We start from the raw sequence: 24,665 nt of genomic DNA, 5'->3' as shown, positions 1-24,665 counted from the left end.
CTGAAATTTGTATACTCTGTTAATTGGTTTGTTCTTTTGTTTGAACAAAAAGAGAATTGGCTTGTGGTCAGTGTAAAAAAAATAGGAAGCTGTGACCCTTGAATGAAAAATTCGTCTTCCGAAAGTGCAAAAATTATTGCTTAACGTTCGCGAAGAAATTTTGAGAGTCTAAATTCGATGCTGGAAACTACACGAGAGTTTGCTGAAACTGATTCCATTTTTCCAAAGTGATATTTTTTGGAGAAGTGCAGCCACAAAGATATAGTTAGAGGCATCGCATAAAATATTAAAGGTTTTTCTGAGTTAGGAATTGCGAGACGAAGTGTTCCATCTGTAAATTCCTTTTTTACTCAAATGCTTGTTGTAGTTCGGGAGTCCATTTAAAATCTGTTGCATCCCGGAGTTGGAGATAGAAAGGTCTCAAATAACTTGTAAATTATAGATATATTTTGAAGTAAAAGTGGGTAACCCAAAGTAATTTTGTATTTCTTTTTTATTTTTCGGTGGTTGTAATTTTAAAAATCCATCAATTTTGGATTTTAGTTGGTGTATGTGATTGTATGGAAATTGGTGTCCCAATTGGTGTCCCAATAACAAGTTCAACGGAATCTAAGAAACAGAAAGGTTTATCAGGAGCTGCTTTGAGGTTTTCTTTGTTGAGAATTTTGTGGTATTGGTCAAGTGTTTGTAACATTTTGCCTGTTGTAGTGTCAAGTATGAAGACATTATCCAGATATGTGATGATTTTATTTTTGCGAATCAGTGGTTCGAAAATACTACTCATAAAGGATGAAAAGGCTGCTGCTTCAATTGAAATGCCGTAAAATAAACGTTTGAAGCAGTACTGTTGACCTGCTATGAAGAACTTTGTGAGACTTTGTGACGATTTGTCTAGCGGCATCTGGTTGTATGCGCTGTTCACGTGCATATCCATTTAGTTCTTTAACAAGTGTTAGTGGATGATTTAAGGGGTTTTGTATTAATATTTGTATAATGATAAGGGAATTCAAGGTTGATAATATCTATTATAGAGAAAAACATAATTTTGCGGAGTGGTATAAATGAAAAATCAGATGCATAAAGAATAGCGCCGTTTGCATATTTCTTTTTACGTTCATGTGCGGTTAAGGAATAGGTTAAAACTCTGTGTTCAAAGGTTTGAAAACATAGTGATTGATCACCAATAACAATAAACAACCGTGAATAGTATTGGAGTGATTTTGTTGGAGAGTCATAAAAATTTAGTCATTTCAATTCGTGACTTTGTTTAATCTCTAGTGTATGAGATGAACATTTATACGAACCAATATTCTTTTACTAGGAAATGTGTTCTTACGATAATGATTTTTGTGTTTGAGACGTGAAAGGTGAAGGAAGTTTTTCTGAGAGTTCAATTTTCTGTTACAACTGGATAGAGGATAAGTTTTACTGTGCCACTTGATTGTAATTTAGAATTATTTGCTGCTGAGAGAACAAATGTTGATGCTTTTAGTTGTAATCTGTGGTATTCTTTGATTTAACTCCAAGAATTATTATTTAGTACCTTTGGAGTGGCGCCTCATTGTAGTACAAAATCAATACCAAGGTGTGTTGGGAAAATTTTTTCGTATAATCAAGTGTTTGTTGTGTATTTTTTGTTAATTGTAATACCCAAAAATTACCTTTACATAATGTAGAAAGAATGTTTTCTTCTGTGAGAGGTGAGAGCGTTACATTCTCCTTGGCAGTCAAAATATTCGTCTTGGGTATCCTGGTTTATTTCTAAGAGTAAATGTTTGAATTGTTGTTCTAGAAGTTTTTCTTCTGAGACATTTTGTTTCACCATTTTGTGTGTTAGACATTGTGTCGTCTGCTTGTTCTTGGTCTAGGAGAGCGTTAATGTAATTTCTTACATTACGAAGTCAATTGCATGAAAATGGTTGTTATGAACGATTTCCATCTCTATTATAATGAGGCGATTGTGGTCTAGAGTTATTTGAATTTGTGTTATTAGTGTTATAAGTAGGTTTGTTCTGATAATTGGAGGGTCTTCGGTATGGTGAACCATGTTTACTCGGTGGTTTCAAGTTACTCTTGCCGTAATTGTGTTTTGAACTTGAGTATGATGATTTTTTGGTACTTCTATGTCCTTGAATTATCGCGATGTTGTCTACTGTTACTTCTCTTACCGGTCATATTGTTTGATGTGACTTGATTGTTTGGAAGATTTTGGTTACGTTTCATCGCTTGGTTAAAAATTTGTTTTTGAAAATTGGGTTTATCAAGTGGTTTTGTATATCTCTTATCAGGTTAAGCGGAAATGCTGTGTGCGATTGTGAGCATTTTTTACAAAATTTTAGGAAGAGGGGTTTCCCTTTAAATATTGGACCATTTGAGTACTTGTGACGTACTACGTTGATCCCTTGCGCAAAATCTTGTTCCCTCATATGTATATCATTTACTGTGAGATGATCAAAATCTAGAGAAAGGTTATTAATTGACGAAGAAAGAGTAGAATTTGTGCTAATTTTATTTGTGTTCTTGTGATATCTTCATGATGTTTTTTATCTAGTAGTTGTGAGAATGGAAGTTGTTGTTCCAATTCAGTTGATTTGTGTTTTGCAATCTTTTTTAGAGATATTATGGCTAATTTTGGATCAAGTGCTTTGACAAGTGCATCATTCATCTGTGCATTACGCATATCTGGAGCGTTATTAACATATGCTTTTCCAGTCATTTGTTCAATTCTAAGTGCTAGTGTTTTTATCCGTTCACCAGAAGCACGTGTGATGCTTTCTAATAATAGTTTCGCTTGTGTTTGTGATTGTTGGTTGTCGAATGTCTTTTGAAATTCACGGCAAAACGCTTGCCAGTTCTTTTTTTCTAGTGGTGAATGTGAGTACCATTGTTGTGCCGGGGCAATTAAGGCCGTTTGTATCATGGCAGTTCGCTTCAAGATCCATGCGTTATGATATGGTGAATCAGTCTGTTCTGGTCCTTACGTCATTACCATATTTGCTGTGATAGCATTTAAGAAATCCTCTGTTGTGTAAGTAGGATTAGTACCATCAAACGGTCTTAGAGACTGTTGCATGGGCACTGAGCCTCCTAAATATGGATTATTATTTGTGTATTTTGGGGAACTACAGGTGACGGCGTTTGTGTAGACGCCACTTGTAGAAAAAAAGGAGTTGGGGCATTTGTTGTTTGTTGAATATTCTGTCAATTAGGTTGTCGAATTAAACTTACTAATTGTTGTGGAGTGATTTGAATATTTTTTATTATATGTTAGTGTTGGTTGAGTTAAATTATTTAAAATGACGGTTTCAGTGTTAAATTATACAAGGTTTTGTCTTTGTACAAGTGGTAAAGGTGTGTTTACGTTTGGTAACGTAGTTAAAGTTGTATATAATGGATCTGAATTTTGTGTCAATTCAGTCGAATTCACAGATTGTCTGTGTTGGTGATTATGGTAAATATTTGTGTTACTAGTGGTATCATTAGTGACATGATTGCTATCACTAGTTTGGTTATTATTTTGGCCATTATCTTCAAGGTTAAGTAATGGATTCTCTGTATGTGATGAAAAGAGTTTTCCAACATATCACTATGTGGAATTAGAGTCTGTATCTGTAGTTTCGTTAATAAAAGTGTCTGCGGTTTGTGAGTGGACTATAGTATCCATATTTTTATCGGTGATCCTTCCAAGGAAGTATTTGTGGTCTCTGGAATGTTTCTAAATGTGAATGATTGGTTCTTTGCATTAAAGTTGTTCATTTCAATTGGGTTATGGTTAATGGATAACTTTTGTATAATTTCCGATGGTACTTCTGTGATAGCTACGAGCTTTTGTGGAAACCAGTTTGAATCATAAATGTAATGACATTTTTCTGGTAGTTTCGATATTAACTGTGAGTATGTCTCAGCTATTAGTTTTGTAGCTGGAAAAATGTGTCTCACGAGACTTTTCCAAAATCTGTGTATGTACCAAGCTAGGAGTGTAAGAGAATCGATAATCTCTTTTTCATTTAAGTATGCGGCTTTCACAGAGCTCATGTATGTTTCAAGATTATGAGTGAAACTTTCTTCTTCTTGTCGAGTTAATTTGTGTACGCTCTCTTTTCGTGATTGTAGAGTGGCAGTATTGAGTGTGGACGCGTGACGTTTAGGAAATTCGAAAGAAGATTTTTGAAATACACCCGTTTTATCCAAAGGTTCTACATCTGGTCATACTCCGTTAAGGAATTCAAATAGTGTATTGGATAAGGGGTTAAATAGAGTGTCATATATAAGAAAAATACACGTGTTTGTGAGAGGATCACAAATAAAAAGAATCGAGCCCTTTGTGAGTTGAGCTCCATCAATTTCAATTAGATATGAAAGAAAAGCAATTCCGGAAGCTTGTGATGATTTCTCTGGTGAAGAAAAGAGAGTATTTTCCTCTACTGAAAACTAGTGATATTTCAGTTGTTTTGCTGTGTTTAAAAGTAGATTTAATTCATCTTGTTGTCGATAGTGTTTAACTTCAAAGGGTAAAATTTCACGTAGAAGACGTTTGTTCTGTTGTGTAAGAACAGCTAGTTGTAGAGCTTCAGAGTGTGTGTCTATATTAAAGGAAGTTTCATCAATTTGATGGTTCATTTTTTCACTTTTCTAAGTTTTAAATGAAGAAAAATTAAATGATTATATAAACTATTTTTAAGTTTCTTTCTCAAAGAGAATAGTTTGTTTTGTGTGCGATCTTTTTACAGTTAGAATTTCTTAATTCACTGGTTGCACCAGTTATGGCAGACCCAAAGTGGGCTCCTTTCACAGCCCTAAAGTATATTGAGTGAAGGCTATTTAATTTTGCGCGCGAAGGATGCTCAACTATATCTCTCAGGCTAACAGACTCGGTAAAACACTGAAAGTATACTTCAATTATAACGATGTATAAAAGAGTTAACACCGGAGTCAGGGGTATACACCTCGTGCAACTACTCTATTAGATTGAATATTTTTAGTAGAGTTCTTTCTATTTAAAAGAGAATATTGTCATCTCAGTCTCTGATTGGATGGAGGTGTACATCCAGTATTTCTACTGCTACAGGGGCTTTTCTAGTTCTAAGGAATCGTACGTCTTTGGTATCTAGATGCATTTGAGCTCAAAAAAATTGTTAGCTCTGTAGAGATAATGTTGACTGAATTAATCGGTCTCATCAACCTGTGAATCAATAAGTCATCTTTATGTTCAATTTGACTTTTTTGCAAGTCTTTGGCATTATGTTGGATCGTAAATGCGAACCTCCTGTTGTGAGTCGTGTCGCTGACAGCATCATCACAAACGTTTTTTCATCACAGCATTATCATGTAGGTATATATTTATGTGTGTATGTATGTATGTATGATGTATGTATGTATGTATGTATGTATGTATGTATGTATGTATGTATGTATGTATGTATGTATGTATGTATGTATGTATGTATGTAGTATGTATGTATGTATTTATGTATGTATGTATGTATGTATGTATGTATGTATGTATGTATGTATGTATGTATGTATGTATGTATGTATGTATGTATGTATGTATGTATGTATGTATGTATGTATGTATGTATGTATGTATGTATGTATGTATGTATGTATGTATGTATGTATGTATGTATGTATGTATGTATGTATGTATGTATGTATGTATGTATGTATGTATGTATGTATGTATGTATGTATGTATGTATGTATGTATGTATGTATGTATGTATGTATGTATGTATGTATGTATGTATGTATGTATGTATGTATGTATGTATGTATGTATGTATGTATGTATGTATGTATGTATGTATGTATGTATGTATGTATGTATGTATGTTTGTATTTATTTTTGTATGTGTTTGTATATTTGTATGTATTTATGTATATATGTACATGTGAATGTATGTTTGTATGTCTAGCTAAAGTCTTTTTAGCGACATGGGGTCGAGCTTAAGTCCTGCCTTAACTTTGGGTCGAGCTAAAATCTTATTGAAAATTATGGGTCTAAATAAAGTCTTTTGGGAAAATTTTGGGTCCAGCAAAAATCTTTTATGAACAATTTGAGTCGAGCTAAATTACAGCATGTCTTAAAGTCGAGCTAAAGTTTTTTCATAGCTCAAATGAGTCGAGTATGGTCTTTTCAAAGCACATTTTGGTCTAGCATTGTCTTTTCATAAGTCGAGGTCTAGACCTGGGCACCACAACGCTTGGCACTGAGGCTTGTTTCTGTGGTATCCGTATCAATTGTTCATGTGCGTCTAGCGTTTAGTGCTCGTTTTTTGTCGAAAAACATTTGAAATGTCAATCGACAGAGGTGGCACGAAGAAAAAACCAAAAACATAGTGAATAGTTGCCTCCGATGGTTTGTTGAATTGTAGAATCTGGTTGAGGTCACTTATTTCAGCATCTTAAAATGTATTGAAAATTGTTTCGAAGCACCTTATTTATTACATGATAGCTTGTAAATGCTCAAATAAGACCATTTCCCGTTCATATACAAACATACTGAATCGAATGTGCTTCATTTAGACTCAATATTACATTTCAGAGACGCATCAGTGAACGACGTAAGACAAACGTTTGTTCAGTCCAGGGCTCAACCTAGTTTATTTAGGCTTGCCGATAACGTTTTTCTTTTGCTTGTGACCTAACACTATGATGCTCAGAAACATTGAGACGCCGAAGGTAGATTGTTTGTTTATTTCTCTTCCAAGAATTTTATTCATAGTAAGTTCTTTGGTTTTCTGTTTTAAAATCAATAGTGGGAAGCTGTAGTTAGAAGGCATTACGAGACGATAGGAAGTTTGACACAATATGACCGTGTTGACAAATATTGAGCGTGTTTTGCCTTACGCTTGAGCTTTGGGCGTAAGTCAAATGACATTCATTCTTTGATGCCGAGGAAATCCTTTTTTGGTCTCACTTATGCAGAACAAAATAGTATTGAAGATTGATGTAACTGCAGTAAAGTTTATCGGGCAAAATTAAAAAAAAATTGAAACATTCATCCACAAGCTACAAAATAAAGAAAGTATTAAATGATAAAACATTACTGACAGCAATATTCTCTTGCGAAAGAAGTGGCTGTTGGTTAGCGCAGAACTACATTTTTTTTCGAATTTTTTATATGAGGTGACTGCAGGACTTGTTTAAGAAAAATCTGAAAATGTCCAAACTTACATACAAAAATGTTTGGAATAAATCAATGTAGATAAGACAAGTAAGATCAAATATTGTGGTTTATTCCACGGTAGCACCTCAAAATTATGGCCCCGTTCCATATTATGGTATAATTACCATCATTGGGGGTTATACGTTATCAGCCGCTTTTTTAAATTAAAAAGCTAAAAATTTCAAGTTTTGGATTACACCTATACCCCAACAAATGGGTATACTCCCAACTCAAGCCTTTTTTACTGAAAGTGAACTTTGCTAGAAATCACAAAAACAGTTTGAAAAGATTCGGACAATATACCGTACAAATTTAAAGTGGGCACAAATTGGGGTTTCAGGCTCCGATACACTTGAGAACAATTTTTCAGGCGTTGATACATTTGGAAAGCAGAAATCAGCTGCAGTTTCAAAATGGCTCAATCTCAGCTTCAACTTGTACTTGGTTTGGTTCTGGCATGTTTAATCCAAGGTATTGATGGTGTTGACGTTACCTATCCATGTCGAGGCAACAATACGTACATCAAAAACCTCCGGAATTCAAGCCTGCGGTGAACTGAATGTGAAAATGTGAACTGGGATTTCTCATACGATTTTCTCGAACAGGTAACTCTGCTCATATAGATTTTTTAGGAACTTATGTATAATGTTTTTTTGTCGGCGACACGGACAACGTTGTCGCCTTTGTCGAAGATTGGGAGAGGCTGTGTAGATTGCTGCTTTTCTTGACGCGTTTTAAAGTTAAGTCAGTTGTTAGACTTTAAGTTGAATCTTCTCGTGTTGCTAAAATTGGGGTTCCTGAATTCCGGCTGAACAAGCATTCTATTTTCTTTCTTGTGATTTGTTTCTGCTTCTTTCCCGTTAACAGATGGTTTTTTGATTGCGCTGCATACTCTCATCCGCATCTTATGAAAAAAATTTTTCTGCAAATCTTGTTCCATAAATTTGGAGTGTTTTTGTGGCCATTCCTTCAAATACTGATCATTGAAGAGCTGATGTTGTGTATCTGGGTTATAGTAGCTGTAGAATTGATGATGCTCATCTGGTGTTGAAAGAAGAATGGTGGATGTTGGAACCAAGTCTGTCGGCGTTGACTGGTTTTCGTTGGTTATTTGTTGTAAATGTTTCGAACCTTCTGTAGTTTGTTCTTCACTATGGCTGTAGAGTTGGTTGTAGGGTTGGTCTCCAAGGCTACTCTGAAGAAATAATTTTTGATGGTGGGAATTGTTTTCCTTATTGACAATAGCTGACGTTTGACAGATGTGCTGCTGTTCAGGTGATTCTTGATTTCCGTAGGAGAAATCCGTTACTTTAGAAGGGCTTTCAAGCTGATTTGTTAACAAGGATTTTTCCCTGAACCATTTCGGAGATTGGTCTCCAAACTTTTTCATGTGTTGCAGATGATAAGAGTCTTAGTCGTTGACAAAAGACTTTGCTTGAATATCTCCTTGGTATTCTTTGGCGGAAACCGCAGGAAATGTAGCCTTGGTTTTCATTAAGTACTTGAGTGATCAGATACAGGTTGTGACCAACTGTGACCAACTGTGCCATCTTCTCAACCGTGCTCGTAGTCGCTGAGTGAACAATTAGACGGAAGAAAAATTCTTACAAATTGATTCATTGATGACTGTCTGTTGGTAAGATCCAAAATCTGTTGTATTGTTAGTGATGCTGCATTACTCGGGATAGATTGGGTGACGAATATACTTCGGCTGATGATTATGTTGAGGTGTTACAGAAAAGTGTATTAACCAATTATGGCCAAAACTCCTCGTGTTGACGCAACCAATTCATTTCTTTCGGCCAAAATTGATAATTTAGAAGTTTGTCAGCTGAAATTCACCGTGATGCACAATCAGCTGTATGTTCTCTATTTGGTTAGAACTTCTAATTTTGCGACGAAACTATGCTCTGAATTGTGGCCACTCGGATCGCAACATAGGTTTTCCTTTTTCTTGGGATTTCCTTAGTCCAGGCGAGGATCACTTGTGAATTCGTCCGAGCCAATTGTCTCGGTTATAAAAAGCAGCCACCGTTGGTGGCTTCTGTCAATTTTTGAGCCAATTCTGCTCATAGAATTGCCAAAGCTGCATAGAATTGCCGTATATAATTCTGAAAGCGGAACACTCAAAGTTTTTATTCGCGCATCGCATGTTTTTGCTGCTAGTTTTTGAGTGCGCACTTTGTTTTCCATTGGATGTCGTACGTATACAACTGCTGCTTATGCTGTAGTTGAGGTGTCAAAAATATCTGGAGCTCCAGAGATGATGAGGAAGGTGGTGCAAATTTTTTTCGCCCAAGTTGAATCTTTTTCATCCCTTGCATTTAGTAATGAACCTGTTCCTAAATATTTAACGAGAGAGTTTTGTCCCGGGTTAGCTTTTTCATCCAGAGAAGTTGTATGAATGATTTTAACTGAAATGTTGTCAGGCACAACCATCCAAGTGGTTCAAACAACTTCCGTCATTATTTTCCTCTTAATGTTGAGTAGTTCCTTGTCCCGGCAAACTGTGAAATTGATGTGATCTGGAGCAGGACTCCAATTTATGCCAAGAGTTTTTATTGTGTAATCGTCGGTCGCTTTTGATTGTGTAATCGTCGGTCGCTTTGCTACACAAGAGGAAAAACAATTGATTGCCATTTTCGTTTATTGAAACAAGCGGTTTTCTGCGTTGCAACAATTTTGGCCAGTAATTGAGTGGCTTGCTCTACATCTTAGGCTTCTTATGACAACTCCTCGGCATACATTTCGTTATTGATGGCAAGTAGCAGAATGATGTTTCTCAAGCTGTCCGATAGGTTTTTGAGGGGTCGAGTTGAGTGGTATGAAGATGTTCATACTCCTTAGGTCACTCTTGTCATTTTGTGTATTTTAAATACCGAGTCGTTTGTGTTTTTCCTCGAAAATCTGTGAAAACTTGTGTTCGTGGTCGAGTTGAACTTGTTGGTACATCATGGCAATGACCTCTGACAGTGCTACTTGATGAAATCGAAAGCGAATAAGAGATCCGAACAGACTGTTTTGAAGTTGAGTCCCAACCATTAGAGGATGGGCACTTGGCTTCACTGACTGACATAGCTGAGACTTCGATTACGGCCCTCAGGTAAGTTGTAGAGCTGGCGTTTTTAATAACACAATGATGTCACAATTAGAAGCAGTTTGTGCCTGGTATAGGAAATTTTTCTGGGGACTTCTTCTGTGTGTCGAAGTTCAATGAGTTCAATGAATGAGTTCATGAACGAGTTCAATGAATGAGTTGACTAAATCTGTTATACGTCTCTTGGTGTTTCTCCAATAGGAAAATCAGGCCATGTAGTTTTTTTGCTTGCTAGTACGAGTCACCTAAGGATGAGCATCTTCTCTGAAATGGTGTTTCAGAACGAATATTCTTTCTTGGTTACGATGAGTGATACTTTGAAAAGAGATCTTCGCTTTTCTCTTCTTCTGAGTTCCACCGTGTTGTAATCGCAACTTTTCCTGTTTCCTTTTTTTGAACGTCTTTGTTGCTTGAGTGCTTACTTCTTGTGGTGATGTGTTGCTATATGTGATTGTTTGTGCTGTTGAAGTTGTCCTTGAATTTGTATTGTTTTCCAAATGTAATAGACTTTTATGTGTGAGGCAATTCTTGCACTTCCTGCATGTAGAACTGTTGCATTGTTCGCTGCAATATCACGGTCGTAGGCAGTTGAATCGAATTCTTTTCTTCTGGATCAACTGGGCTAGTTCCTGAACTGATAGAGCTTTTAACCGTTGATATTTGTAAGTTTTTTTTGTTTTCATTGCAACATTCACCAGTTTTTGTCAAAGAGTTAGCTGTGCGCCCAAAAATTGTCAAATAATTGTGGTGCTTGTTGACTTCATGTCAACCGTTGGTGCTGACCGCATTGTGGCTACTTCATGGGGGCGTGTTGTTTGCACTTCGAAATGACCGTTTTGAGATAGCGCTGCAGGCCTCTTCCTGGTGATGATAGTTCCCAAAATTTTATGGTTTCTGATACCAATTTTTCTGAAATGAAAAGGATGATGTCCTGATGGTCTTCCGTCTGACCAAGCATGCCAATTTGTGATCTTCCACTCTGTCCATCAGATCTAGAAATGCCTCAGTGTTTTCGCTTCTTACTGGATTCCGTGAAACAATGGCGGAGACACGGGCTCATAAACTGTTGTCGTATCTGTTTTTTAGGATGTGGCATGCAGTATTGAAGTTGGCGTAGTTACTTTAGTGAGATTAAAAGCTTGGATACATCTCCTTCCACATACATTTTTAGATACAGCAAGTGTTGTCTGTCTGTAATTTGGCCGTTCCTTGTCACTTATCCGTTAAAATGTCCGCAAAAAGATGGTCAATCTTTTTAGTCTCTGCAAAAAATGGCAACTACAGTTTCGGCAGGTTCAAAGTTGTATTTACAGGCCTGATTGCTAATCTCGGCGATGGAGATCTGGCCGTCAATTTTCTGTACCAGACAAAGCGTTTGATTCAGTCAACAATCTGTCCTGTCGTGTTTTTGTCATTCTCTGATCTTTGATTTCCTCCTCGTCAAGTCCATCAGCTGTCCGATCAGTTATTGAATTTTTGGTTCACGTCAGAGAGAAGCAACTGTTCTTTGTCAACATTGATGAGATTTGTTCCAGTCTTATGTGCTCTTTTTCACTGACGTGAAAAGTCTTTCTGTTAATTTTTTGGCTGCGTTAATTGTTGTTCACTCTGGATAGAATGGTGCAATGAGCTGTTCTTGACTTTTTCTTCTCTCTAGGTTTTCTGTCAATGTTGATGATGTTGGCTTCTTGCATGGTATTGTGTAGGGATATTGTTGAATTATAGGCAGCTTGGACTTTGGTGCTTTCTTAATCTTTGCTGTATTGGTCTTATCAGTGTCTTCGTCTGTGCTGTGTTGGTCTTTGCTGTATCTTTGTCTTTGGGACGTTGTTCTTTGGCTTTAGTGCCATCGATTTGAGTAGTCGTAGCTAGATTTAAAGCAGAAAAATTCCAAAACTCCCAATACATGACCCCACCCGACCATGAAGACAACTGAAAGCACACAAAAATGCTGCTCTTAGTCTTAGAACCGCAGTGGGGAAGATTAATGCCACCTAGTTTGATGGTTTCAGCCTCTTGGTTTTTTTTTTAAAAAAAAACAGCTGGCATATGTTTTGTTTCTCGACAACATAACTTCTCTTTCGGGACCCAAATAATCAACCTCTCAATAGTTTTAAGTAAATTATTCCAAATGAACTGTGGGGATGGATATCTAGTGGTTGTCCGCTTTTTTGATGGTCAGCCTGTTTTTGATAACTGAATTTAGCCTATCTTAGTCTTAAGTACCTCCCCTGATAGCGAATCAAATGTCCAATGAGAGCTGTTCCTAACTCGTGTGCGTTTGCTGACTCTTATTCCAAGGTCTATCCTATATGTTTGGTCGGCGGACCTTCAACGTGTTTATGCTTACTTATAGCTTTTTGAATCCAAATGGAATGACATTTGTCGTGATTAAATTACAATTATCGTGACTTTGTTGCGACACGTGGTAACTTTGGTTACAATTTTTGTAACTGTCTCAAACCAGTTATATTGACGTTGAACATATATCAAATATTTTACAGTCGAAGTTAAACGACAAAATTGAAACGAGATGTTTAGGTTGGAATACAACAGTTTTAGTTTTTTGTTTAACTGGCGCACAATAATTTCTGTTTCATTTTCTACTCCTTCTCACTCGAACTTAAAAAATTGCGTTTAGAGGTCTGTTTGTCCTTGCATTCAATTTTTGTAACTGCAATTGTGTTAAAAAGATTTTTTTCAACTTTGATTGTAAATTGGGAAAACGTTTATGCCAAACGATCCTTTTCACCTGCAGAAAAGACTTTTCTCCTTTGTCATGATCCAAAACCTTCAATAGGTAAAAATCTTTTCGAAAGAGGGATGCATTCGTTACTTCCATTCCCATCAAGTTCAATGAATGAAATCGATATATTACGAATAGAAATAGAGAAGATGGAGAAATTGGGGATGAACCAAAGAACAAATCTTTTACAGTTCCATTGATCAGCGGTCAACTATCTACAAAATTATCGAATTATATATTTCCTAACAAACTTAGATTGTTTGTTTGTTTGTTTGAAACTAAATGATTTTGATAAAAATTTGTCAGCTTTAAGATAAATCACTATAATAAAGACACAATTAAAATCAACTCGATTAACAAAATGACCTGACAATATTATGTTTTTACCGTTAGTCAAAAGTTTAATTTTTTCGAGAAATGCCCTGTTAGTTATCTCAGAGAGAGTTTTCATTTAACACCTCAGCCTTCTGCTTGAATTCAGTACTCTCTTATCTGCTTCAACGAATCAGGAAATGAAAATTTTTTGTCATATTGAGTGATAAAAACGAAAATCAAACACTTTTGCTTGCTAATTTAACTTTTTATGTTATATATAAGTCTTAATTTTCAGTCCTGTAAAGTGAATATATGAAAAATGAGCCTCACAAAAAAATCTAAAGCATCACGTTAATGAAAAAAGTTAAAATTTTGCGTGCTTTATTTTCAAACTTGAAAAAATTCCTGCTACCGTTTCTATTCACTTTGATCAGACCAATTGCCGCAGCAAGATTAAAGAATATACTATGTTTTCAAACTCAATGTAATAGAGCTATCAATCAAACAAGAACTCATTTTATTCTCAGTTTCAAACAACATATACGGCGTCAATTTTGCTTACTGCTGGCACCAACTGAGAGATGCGCTTGGAAGAAACTAACAACTTTATCTAAAATTTATCAAGTATAAGTTGGTTGTTTTTAGCAACATTTATATAAAGTTTACTTAACCAATAGAAAGGAATTAGAAAAAATAATGATGGAAGCAGAATCAAAAACAATAACTCTAATATTCTTTATTTTTTTCGTAGGCTGTTCTTCAGCAACCGAGTCTAGATGGCTGGCATCAATTTAACCGGTGGGGACGGTCCTCTCCTTTAATTGAACGGATGTTGCCATTAAAAAAATCGGAGTAGAATTTTTATAACGGTAAGAAAAAGTTCTTTGAAGAGCTTGCGAAAACCGCAGAAACATTTTTACTTTGTAAAAATGTTTCAGAATGAAAACAACAAAAAAAACTTTGAGGCAAAAGTTTTATCAGTAAATTTAGCACTAATTGGTTTCAATTTAATTGTTTCCGATCTTAATCATATTCGATTCGTTTTTTGGGAAAAAAGAATTTGCGAAAAAAATAGGGAGTAAATCATATGTTAGTCAAAATTTGGGAATAATGGAAATATTTTCGCTGGTTCAATAATTTTGTTTTCAAATGCCCCAAAAATACTGATAAGATACTATAAACAATCTCTTAAACAACCTAAAACTCTTCAAGTTGTTCGGCGTTGACAGCTGAGAGAAACATACACCATGATTCGAGTGCCTGGTTTGATAGATGTGGGTAAGTTGTTCTTTTAACCACTTTTTACTTTTCAAAGATTTTGAGTTTTAGTCATTAATCTTATTAGTAGCTGTGATCAAAAAACGAAAAACTCTCATTGCAATTAAAAACTACTCAGTTGAATTAAATTCGAAGTCAAAAGTAGTTTATGAAGAACGACAATTTTTTTGAGATTGAGAACAAATTTGAATTTGATGTGAAAAAAACAACATTGATAAACTACATTGATAAAGGTAAATGCAAAAAGCATTTAACTTTTTTGCTGATGTGTTTTTGTCATGCAAATATCATGAATATCACGGGAGTGATCGTTGGAGAAGGGAAAACTTCTGAAAATATTATCATAACCATTTACAAAATTGGTTTTCAGTTTTCTTATTTGCATAATTGGCTGTCATCTTCAATCTTTTCCAGAAAAATTTATTCTGCTGCTCAATTTTAAAAAAAAGGATATTGTTTTTAAGTGCGTTTCCTGCTATCGCAAAATATTTAATAACTGAGGGGGCAATATATGTTGTCCTTTTTATCCCCAAAGAATAGTTTGAAAAAATAATCAAGATTAGACCACAACTTATTAAACAACCTTGTCCGACAAAAATTTGTTTTGAAAGCCCTACCAGACCCTAGTACCCTATAATAAACCTAAAGTCAACTTACACCACTTTGGCTTGACAGGTACCTTGCACGCTGGACTTGAATTCAACCAAAACTCCTCAGTCTGGGCTTTGGTTTTATCTGAAAGAAAAGATAAACAATTACCTTACAAAACACGCGTAGTTAAAATTTAGGAGAACCAAATTTTACGAATTAAAGAAAAATGTTAGCCCTTCATAACCACAGGCTCAGAGATATTTTTTTTCTTCTTAATTTAGTTACGTTCTTCAAGAAAAACCTAATTTTGGTTCAAAAAGCAGTTTGCAAGTTTTTTTCGATAACTTTACAGTTCAACTTTAAATTGTTAATGAATTGAGCCAGTGGGAGCTACTACTAATGATGACAAACTGTTGTAGAAAAATTACGAGAAAAACGGCACATAGTTTTTTATTTTTGGTGATATTATTCTCTGCAGCATACCCTTTAATTTTTCTTCGATCAAATTACAAGAGAGTGAGCCCCTATTGCAGCAACTGATCTCTATTAGGAATTCCTAAAATTTGGATACTCTTCTATTCAGTTTTCATCTCGGATCAACATTGCTCAATACTGTAATACGATGCTGCACCGCTGATCTGATAATCACTGAAAGAAAGAAAATTGATTTAAAAAGTTCAGAATTACTTATGAAATGTTTTTGGACCATGTCTATGAAAAGGAAAAACTCTAATATATTTTTTTAGCATAGGCCACATCTTGTTCGAAATGCCAGTTGAAAGAATTTTGCGCAGAGCTTGAACACTTTTTTCACGAATTTAAATGGGAAAACCAATTTCGTAATTTAAGTCGATATCCCACCCGTTTCTGATTTTCGAGTTTTTAACAAAACCAGAACAAAGCGCAAATACTAATTTTTTTGGGCAAATTTAAACACGTTATGCTATTTTAATAAAATTTGCATAAAGCAAAAATTTTGTGCTCAGTTCTTAATGTACAGACTCTAAACTTATAAGAGATTGTTGGCAACTATAGGAAAATACTATTCATAGCATACCTTTTATGTGTCAGAAAATTATTGTTTTTCAGAACTTACCTTGTCCGTAGAATACGATTTTGCTCCTTGGGCCCATCCGTCTACAGGAGAAAAGTTGGATTTTGACTACTTTCACTACACAATTCGCAATGCAGTAGCTGTTTGGGATGTAAGTAGTATACATATTTACTAAAAAGTCCCGTGAAAAACTACTTCCAAACAACTAAAGTCCCTAGTTTCGGTAGAAAAACTGAATATTAAACTCACACCAATGAAATGTTCACAGAAATTTATTTATTTTGATTTGAATTTGAAGAATTTTTTTCTAAAGGTTTTCTTACTATTTTTACAGTATTATAATTCTTGATTGTTCACTCTAAAAATTTATCGTGTGAATTCAACAAAAAATCGTGTATTTTTACCCGATTTCTCGCGTAAAAAGAATCACACGATAAAAGGTCGATTTACACGAGAAATCATGTAAATTTACACGATTCTCTCGGGGTTAATCTCAGGATTTCTCGTGTGATTCACACGATAAATCATGTAAAATTCAAACGATTTCTCGTGTGTTCTCAACCAAATTTTCGTGTGAAAACCACACGATTTTTCTCTGTGAAAACACATGAAACATCGGTTTGAAACACACGAAAAATTGCATGAAAATTAAATGATTAACCGTGTAAATCACACGAAAAATCCTGAGGTTAAGCCCGAGAGAATCGTGTAAACTTACACGATTTCTCGTGTAAATCGACCTTTTATCGTGTGATTCTTTTTACGCGAGAAATCGGGTAAAAAAACACGATTTTTTGGCCAACTTCACATGATTTCTCATGTAATATTTTTTTCGGTTCAGCAACCGAAAATTGGCTTAGAAATCACTAGAAATGAGAGACAGTGGTTCAGTTTAAATACAAATTAGGGCTTCAGTTGTAGAACTGGAAGTAGAAACAAGTATTGGCACGAAACGCCTCGGGTTGGTCAAAATTATGGCCCAACTGCGAAAACAATTTCTCTGAAAAATACAACTAGAATGCCTCAACTGGTCATTATTATGGCCCAGTTTTCATGCCAAAACCCAGAAAGAAGAGACGTCAAAGCAATGAACATTGAAAGTTATTTGTAATTTTAGAAAAATCTGTAAAGTACAAGGTTGAATTGAAGAAATGACTTCGCGCAAATATTACGTTACTGTAGTCTCAAATGCAACCTCCTAGGAAAATTGATCATTTACCTATCAATCTGATGCTGATTTCAACACATTAGCAACATTAGCAGAAAAAATTGATCTAAAAAAACTTGGGATTGAATGCCTCGAGTTGCTCGGCAATCTCGTAGCTAATCTATAAGAGGAGTTTATTGGCATTCATTTATCGCAAGTCAGAGGTTTAGTGAGCATTGGAATTTAAAAGACGGTTAGTCAAAGCACCAAAAATTGTGACAGTGATTCACTCTTTAAACATACTATGGCTTCAGCTGTAGAACAGGGAAAAAACAAATAATGGCACACGTTTCATGTTGGTCATAATTATGGCCCAACTGCGAAAACACTTTCCCAACTGCGAAAACATTTTCTCTGAAAATTACAAACAGTATGCCTCAACTGGTCAGTATTATGGCCCAGCTTTCATGCCAAAAACCAGATAGAAGGAAAGTCGAAGCAATGAACATTGAAAGTTATTTGTAATTTTAGAAAAATCTGTACAAGGTTGAATTGTAGAAATGACGTTGTGCTATTTTTACGTTACTGTTGTCTCGAATTCAACCTCCTAGGAAAGTTGATCATTGAACTATCAGTCTCATGCTGATTTTAATACCTTAGCAAACAAAATTGAATTAAAAAAAATTGGAGTTGAATGCCTAGAGATGCTGCGAAATGCAGCTAACCTAAATGAAGAGCTTATGGGCACACATAAATGAGAGTCACAGGCTTAGTGAAATTTGGAATTAAAAAGACGGCTAGTCAAAAGCATCCAAAACTGTGACTTCCGTCACTCTTAATGCATACTATGGCTTCAAATGTAGAACAAGGTGTAGAAACAAATAGTGGCATAAGATGTCTCGTGTTGGTCAAAATTATGGCCCAACTGCAGAAAACTCTCCAGAAACTACAAACAGTATGCTTCAACTAATCATTATTATGGCCCAGTTTCCCTGCCAAGACACGGACAGAAGAAAAACCAAAGCAATCAACGAAATACCCTTGAAAGTTACTTGTAGTTTTAGAGACTAATTTCACAAATTACAGTAGTTTTTGAGCTTTACGCCTGGTACAAGAGTTTAGGCTAAAGAAGAAGCTATCATGGAATCAACCTTAAGAGTAAGCTTACCTTTTTTCCTGATACTTTTGTATATGTCAATTTACCATCAATGAGCAACAGTGACGATTGTGATTCAGTTTTGGTCATTTTTGTGTGGTTTAGCATTATCTGAAACGTTTTCAAAATTTTTTATCTTCACTCATACACTTAAGCGCGTGATTAGAAAGACAAGCCATCCTGGAGATTTTTACAATCAAGCGACACCAACAACAACAGAAAAAACTTCAGTTTCAAGACAATTGTTTGGAAAAAATAATTTTGGACAAAATAACATTACAACAGCATCTACAAACAAATTGTTTCTAGAACATTAGCTCGTTACAGGAAGTTTGGAAGTTTTTATGCATTTGTTAGCCAGCTCGCGAAGTTATTGAAGAGGAGTTTATTTCGCAAAACGATATGACCATAAATACATTTCTGATCGAAGCATCGATGTATGGAATAGCAGTGATAGTCGAACAGAGAATTGTAAGAAACAAATTTGGTTACAGGTTTTTCGGTTGTCAGATAACTTCTGGAAGTATTTGAATATTTGAATATTTCAAGTGTATATCCAAAGAAAACCAATTGGTTCGCCACTCGCAAAATTTTTTCAATTTTCAAAATTACTGGCATATCAGTGCTAGGATTGTAATTGATAAAAATAACATCAAAAATTTTAAACCATATTCCCAATGTTTTTGCTCTCTTGCATTCATATAAAACGTTTTCAACCAGGTTAAAGTTTTCTGCAAGAATTTTCACATTTTCTTTCGAGAAAATAATCTCACAGGGAACCAATTTTCCAGGACCAAATTCAGTCGCCGGAGAATCATCTGACGACGACCAGTGCACATATTGCTCCAATTGGTGTCTGTTGACCATAGTCTTGCAAATATTTTTAAAATTGCACACCTGATGTGCGAGACGTTTAAAAAACTGGTGCTTTCTTTCATATTTTAGCACACACTGGTGGATGAAAGGTCCGGATTGCTGTAAAACAGTTGGGTAATGGATTAGGCGATGCTGCTTGAAGATTACTGGTTGGTGAGGAAACAGCTTTCTGAATTTTTGCAGGTGCTTTCCTGTTAAAAACACAATATCCGTTTTAAAGCAAGCAAGAAAAAATACACAAAAAGACTCAGAAAGCGTAGAAGTGTTCGGAAGCATAACCAATTAATGCTACTTACTAATTTCATATGACAATATCCTTAGGTCAGCTTCCACGAACGATGTGGACAGAAGTAGAGAGACCAAATCAAAGTAGTGAATTAAAAATTGCCAGAGCTCATCTTGTTGTGGAATACGGTCGCACAAAATAATAGGCAGGAACCTGTAGAGCGTGAAGATTTGATCTGTTTTGCCCCGTACACTGTGGTCTTTCAAATCTTTGAGCCTGCATAAATCAACAACCCCAATTTAGGTTCTGTAAAAAAATATGAGAAATCTTTTGAGCAAGTACTAAAGTGTATTGGAAAAGCTGATTTGTTAGTTCTTTTCTTCTCTGTACTTAAATAAATGAGTCACAGCGATTAGATAATCTGACAATACCAGAAAAAAAATTCTTACCTATTTAGGTCAATTTCTGTTGGTTTGCCGTCAATCTCTCGACCGTAGGCAAAAGACTGCAGCCTATAATTAAGAATATCAATGGAGATAACTTTGCGACTGACTATCAGGTCGTGAATCACTAGTTTCAAAGTATATTGAGTTCCACCTTCAAATAAATCATGTTGAATGTCAGCTGTCCAATTGCGGTATGCACTAAAGTACTTCGTTTCTAGGTGGCACTTTGCTCGAACACCTTTTGACGGTTGGCGGTTTAATTCAGCTTTTTCAACGTTTTTCTTGAAACTTTTGAAACTGCGCAACAAACATTTCGATTGGTCAAAGTGCTTATTGAAATCGTCAACAGTTGTCAGACATCTTTCGCAGCAAAACGATTTTGAGAAGCTCTTTACAAAACCTAGCGCCGAATGATACTCAGCATTATCAGCTACAAAAGTGAATTGAGCTCCAGTTATGTAATTTTCGTACCCTCATCAGTTACGACATTGAATGGTTCTTCTAAGCTCTCCAAATCTTTACTGAATCTAGAAAGAATCATCTTGTAACCATAGCGTTGCAAATCTAAGGTGTTACAGACCGCAGCAACGTTAACTGCACGCGCTTGCTGCGTCAACCACGGAGGAAGATTTTTAAGAATCCAATAAAAACAAGTAACTTTGTGTATGGTTCTGCGGGACCCAATTGGGTTAGCTGGTTCGAAATCATCTGAGTACAATTGTAAGCTCAGCTTAAATGAGTGAGGGGTCATCTCCACACCTTCAGGTTGAGGCAGTTCAAATGGAGTTCCATTGTTTTCAAACGACTTGGCCTGCTGAATATCGATTAAAAGACCTTGGTCAGTAACTTTTCTCAAAAGTTCGTTGTAACTAAAAATCTGATCCACCACTTTGTCATTTTTAGGAGCATATTTTTCAAAACTTTTGAAATGGGGACAAAATAGCAGGCTTGTTTTACACAGACTTGCATTGGGCGGCCAAATTTGAGTCTGGTTTCCTGCCTCGTGCCGAGAACCACTTCTTCTTCAGATACATAGTTGCTTTGTTTCCGCAAAAATATTTGGAGGTCATTGCTATTTTTTATAGTACAAAATGTACTGTTGTGAATAGCACTACATAGAAGCTCGAAATTTTCCGAGCAAAGTTCAGAGGGAGCAGCTAGGGAATTTTCAATAATTTGAAAGATTGACTCGAACAAAAGGTTGAAGTAGCTCCCAAATTGATCAAGGAACTTGAATGCGTTGCTTAAAGTTACTGAGGAAGATGATAATACACGTAAAAGAACTTCATCACCCGTTTCACCTCGGGCAATTTTTTGGATGATTTTAAGGTGTTTTTCAAAAGTTTCCACTGTCTCATTGGGAGTTTCTGACTCTGAAACGAAGTTTTCGTTCTCCTGCAAGAACTCATCGGATTGTTTTGTTTCTGATGAATGACTTCGGACAATATGTATCCGAAGGCACTTAGGCGAGGAATAAAAACGAGGACAGAAAAGACAGAAGAAGTTTTTATCAAAACTGTGGTCTAGTGAAAGGTGCATCAAAAACTGCTGCAAACTTTTAGTGATTACAAAACAATTATTTTGTCTGCACAGAGTGGACCGTTTTTCCATTAGTGTTTTCTTTATTTCATTTAGGATCCTTTTTTGATACCGAAGGTACTGCTATATTCGAAGGCTGTCTTTTATTGAGGAATGATGAATTCTGAAGTTCCAACACCGCATCAATTTCACTGTCAGAAGATTCCAAGCTTTGTTGAGAATCTTGGAGCCCACTAGAAACACTTTCTTGACTAGAAGGCGCAATTGACAGAGCTTGTGAATCCTAAACAGCACTGGAAACAAAATCCGATTGAGAAATCATCAGTGTGTTTTGAATATCTGGCAAATGTTTGTCAAAATGACGCACAAAGCTTTGACAGAATCGAAAAAGGTGTTGACAAACAGGGCAGGGAATTTGCGCCTCGAAACGATGATGTAGCTTCATGTGATACATCATATCAGCCACATCAATGTTTTCTTCGCAAATTGTACATTTAAGGGAAAATTCCTGCCTTTGTTCATTCCCCCAGAAAGTTTCGTAGTTCTCAATTCTACGTTGTGGGCGCCCAGTTGATTGCCTTGCCAATGCATTTGAATTTTGAGAGATAGAAATGTCCTCTACGAGAGCGCCTGATTGCTCCATGAGCGGCAAAACTCGATTCTTTGAATTCCCGTCATCTATGTGGACTTGGTCTGACATTAGTGGTTGTTTCTCTTGAGAGAATGAAACCTGCTGACGATTAGAGTCCAATGGACGACTGCTGTTTTTTGTGGAGCGACTTTTCTTTGCAGCGTGGAGATCGCTATGTGGACACTGGCATGTGTTGATATCTCCATGCAAAAAGTATTTTGCACCGTAACTGACGCAGATTTCTTCTCCTTGAGCCACGTCGCTAAGGGTCACCATACGCACTGTTCCCATTTTTGACTTGTGTATTTTGAAGGCAACATTGGGGCGACAAGAATGATTAACAAAAGAGATTGGTCCCAGCATTATTCGATTTTGATGAGTGTATTGGCAAACAAATGTTGAAAAGTCAAACTCAAATTCTAAAGCTTCCGACAAATTTCCAACAACTCCTACTAATCCAGAAACAATCACACCTTTTTTTAAGTTTTTGTTTGCAATTACTGAGAAACCACAATAACTGCGGTCAGAATCACTCACGAACTCATTGATAGATGTTTTATAGTCTACAGATTGAAAGGAAGTTGTATAACTCTCCTCAAGAAAACGATACAGGCTATCTTGGTCGGAAAAATCGATCACATTTTCTGCAGCAATAGCTTTGTGACTTCTTACTCCATCTCTGTCAATTAGTGATTCAGTCAGACGAAAGTCAATTGACGCCAGTAGTTTGTAATTATGGACAGTTGACTCAACTCTGGCTGTAATTTCGGCCGCCGGCATTTTAAGGGAAATTGCTTTTCATTTAAAAGGTCAATATTATGGCCCGTTTTGAGCAGAAAGCAAAAATTTCCCGATTGTTTCACTCGAGATATCAAAACTTCTAAAACAGAGCGAACCAGGAATCTTTGGTGTCAACCTGAGAAGATACGCATGGCGAGGAAAATCTTTTAAAAACTTGCAGGTCATTATTATGGCCCTGTCTACGAGCAGCAAATAAGTCACCATAGAAGAAATCTACATTTTATAAATCTTTTTTCATGAACAAGATGAACTAATTGAAAACTAGCACGTAATACAAAAGTAAGTTCAAACAAGTCTGCTCACTGATAAGGACATATATGGTTTAATATGGTTCACCCCAAAAATCAAGTCAAATTCATTTAATTGAGGTTTCTGTCTCCATCGAAACTGTAGCAGAATGACAATCTCCAATCTTCATTTGCACGTTCTCGTCACTAAATCTGCAGGTCATTATTATGGCCCTGCTACCAAATATCTGCATTACTCTGAAAAACAGAAGCTGTGTTACAACCAGTTTAGGAGGAGAAGGAGAACAGATCATGGCGAACGGAAAAAAACTGATTTAAAAGGTCGAATTCATAAGTAAAAGACATCTCAAATAAGCTTGTCAAAAGAAAACGCAACCATTATTACAAATTTAGTAGAAGTCTTAATTAATAAGTGAGAGAAAAGAATAAATAAGACAGACTAAAGCTTAGGAGTGATAGTTTTTCTTCTTCAGTCTTTGCAAAAACTTGAGCGTCCTTTTCAGCAAATCCAGCGTTTTAATTTTAACAAAAACTTTTCAGGGCCTGGTTATTTATTCACCCAATGAAGCACAGCAGTTTCAGAGTATTTAACTTGAAGGTCAATATTATGGCCCTTCAATTTTCAAGTTGGCGTTTTTTGGCCCAAACAAGGTTGAGCTTTCTATTGAAATCCTCCATTGCGGGTACTGTTTTGGGAACTGGCTTCCTCCAAACATACTTGTCCAAGTATGACCAGATAACAGATATTGAATTTGGGTACTTGAGGTTGAGACAAGTGAAGTGCTTGTGACTCAACTCAACTGCATCAATCAATGTCGGGAGCTCTGCTAACTCGCGTCCGCAAACAACGTAAGCCTACAAAGATTTTGGTTATATCAATTAAGTGTCAAAAGGTAAAAGATAAACATTGTATAAAATACCTTGATAGAGCTTTGCACAATGGCTCCATTACAAAGATTCCATTTACCCGCAAACTCATCAATATTGTCCTGGTCCTAAACAAAACTCTTTAGATCTTTTAACCGATATTTAATGAACTAGAATTATCTTACAGTTGTTTGGCTGATAAAATTTAACTTCATTCTGCATCTCGACTCCGTGTCACTGACGCGACTGCTTCCAACATTCCTCTTTTGGGGAACAAGATGAGGCAGAAGGAGTAATGCCTTGACGGTTGAATTGTTTTCTAGAAAAAAACACTAGGAACTTTGGAGCAGCCTTTCCCTGACTAAGAATCGGATGAACGTTTTCATACCTTGCAAGATGGCCTCAGCTTCAATTGGAAGCTCCTCATCTTGCTCTGCCATGAACAAAATTTTTTCTCGCTCTTCTTTGAAGAGGAT

At 36.0% G+C, this 24,665-nt stretch overlaps 2 protein-coding genes across 3 annotated transcripts in view; one reads left to right on the top strand and one right to left on the bottom strand.

Moving 5' to 3' along the window:
• Positions 1-24,665, bottom strand: part of LOC142337845 (centrin-3-like) — a 447,449-nt gene that overhangs the window by 377,204 nt on the left and 45,580 nt on the right. The window lies entirely within an intron of this gene.
• LOC142337846 (uncharacterized) overlaps positions 14,421-24,665 on the top strand; it is a 64,694-nt gene continuing 54,449 nt past the window's right edge. For both annotated transcript variants that reach the window (XM_075387398.1, XM_075387397.1), the window contains exons 1-2: positions 14,421-14,607; positions 16,288-16,403. In XM_075387398.1, coding sequence (XP_075243513.1) covers positions 14,577-14,607; positions 16,288-16,403 — 147 coding nt within the window. In that variant the 5' untranslated portion in view covers positions 14,421-14,576. The remainder of the gene's footprint in view (positions 14,608-16,287; positions 16,404-24,665) is intronic.

Source organism: Convolutriloba macropyga, chromosome 4 (genome assembly GCF_964194025.1).
Source record: "Convolutriloba macropyga chromosome 4, txConMacr16.3, whole genome shotgun sequence".
Lineage (NCBI taxonomy): Eukaryota > Metazoa > Xenacoelomorpha > Acoela > Convolutidae > Convolutriloba > Convolutriloba macropyga.
Note: the sequence above shows the minus strand (reverse complement) of the source record. Positions and strands in the feature narration are given on the sequence as shown.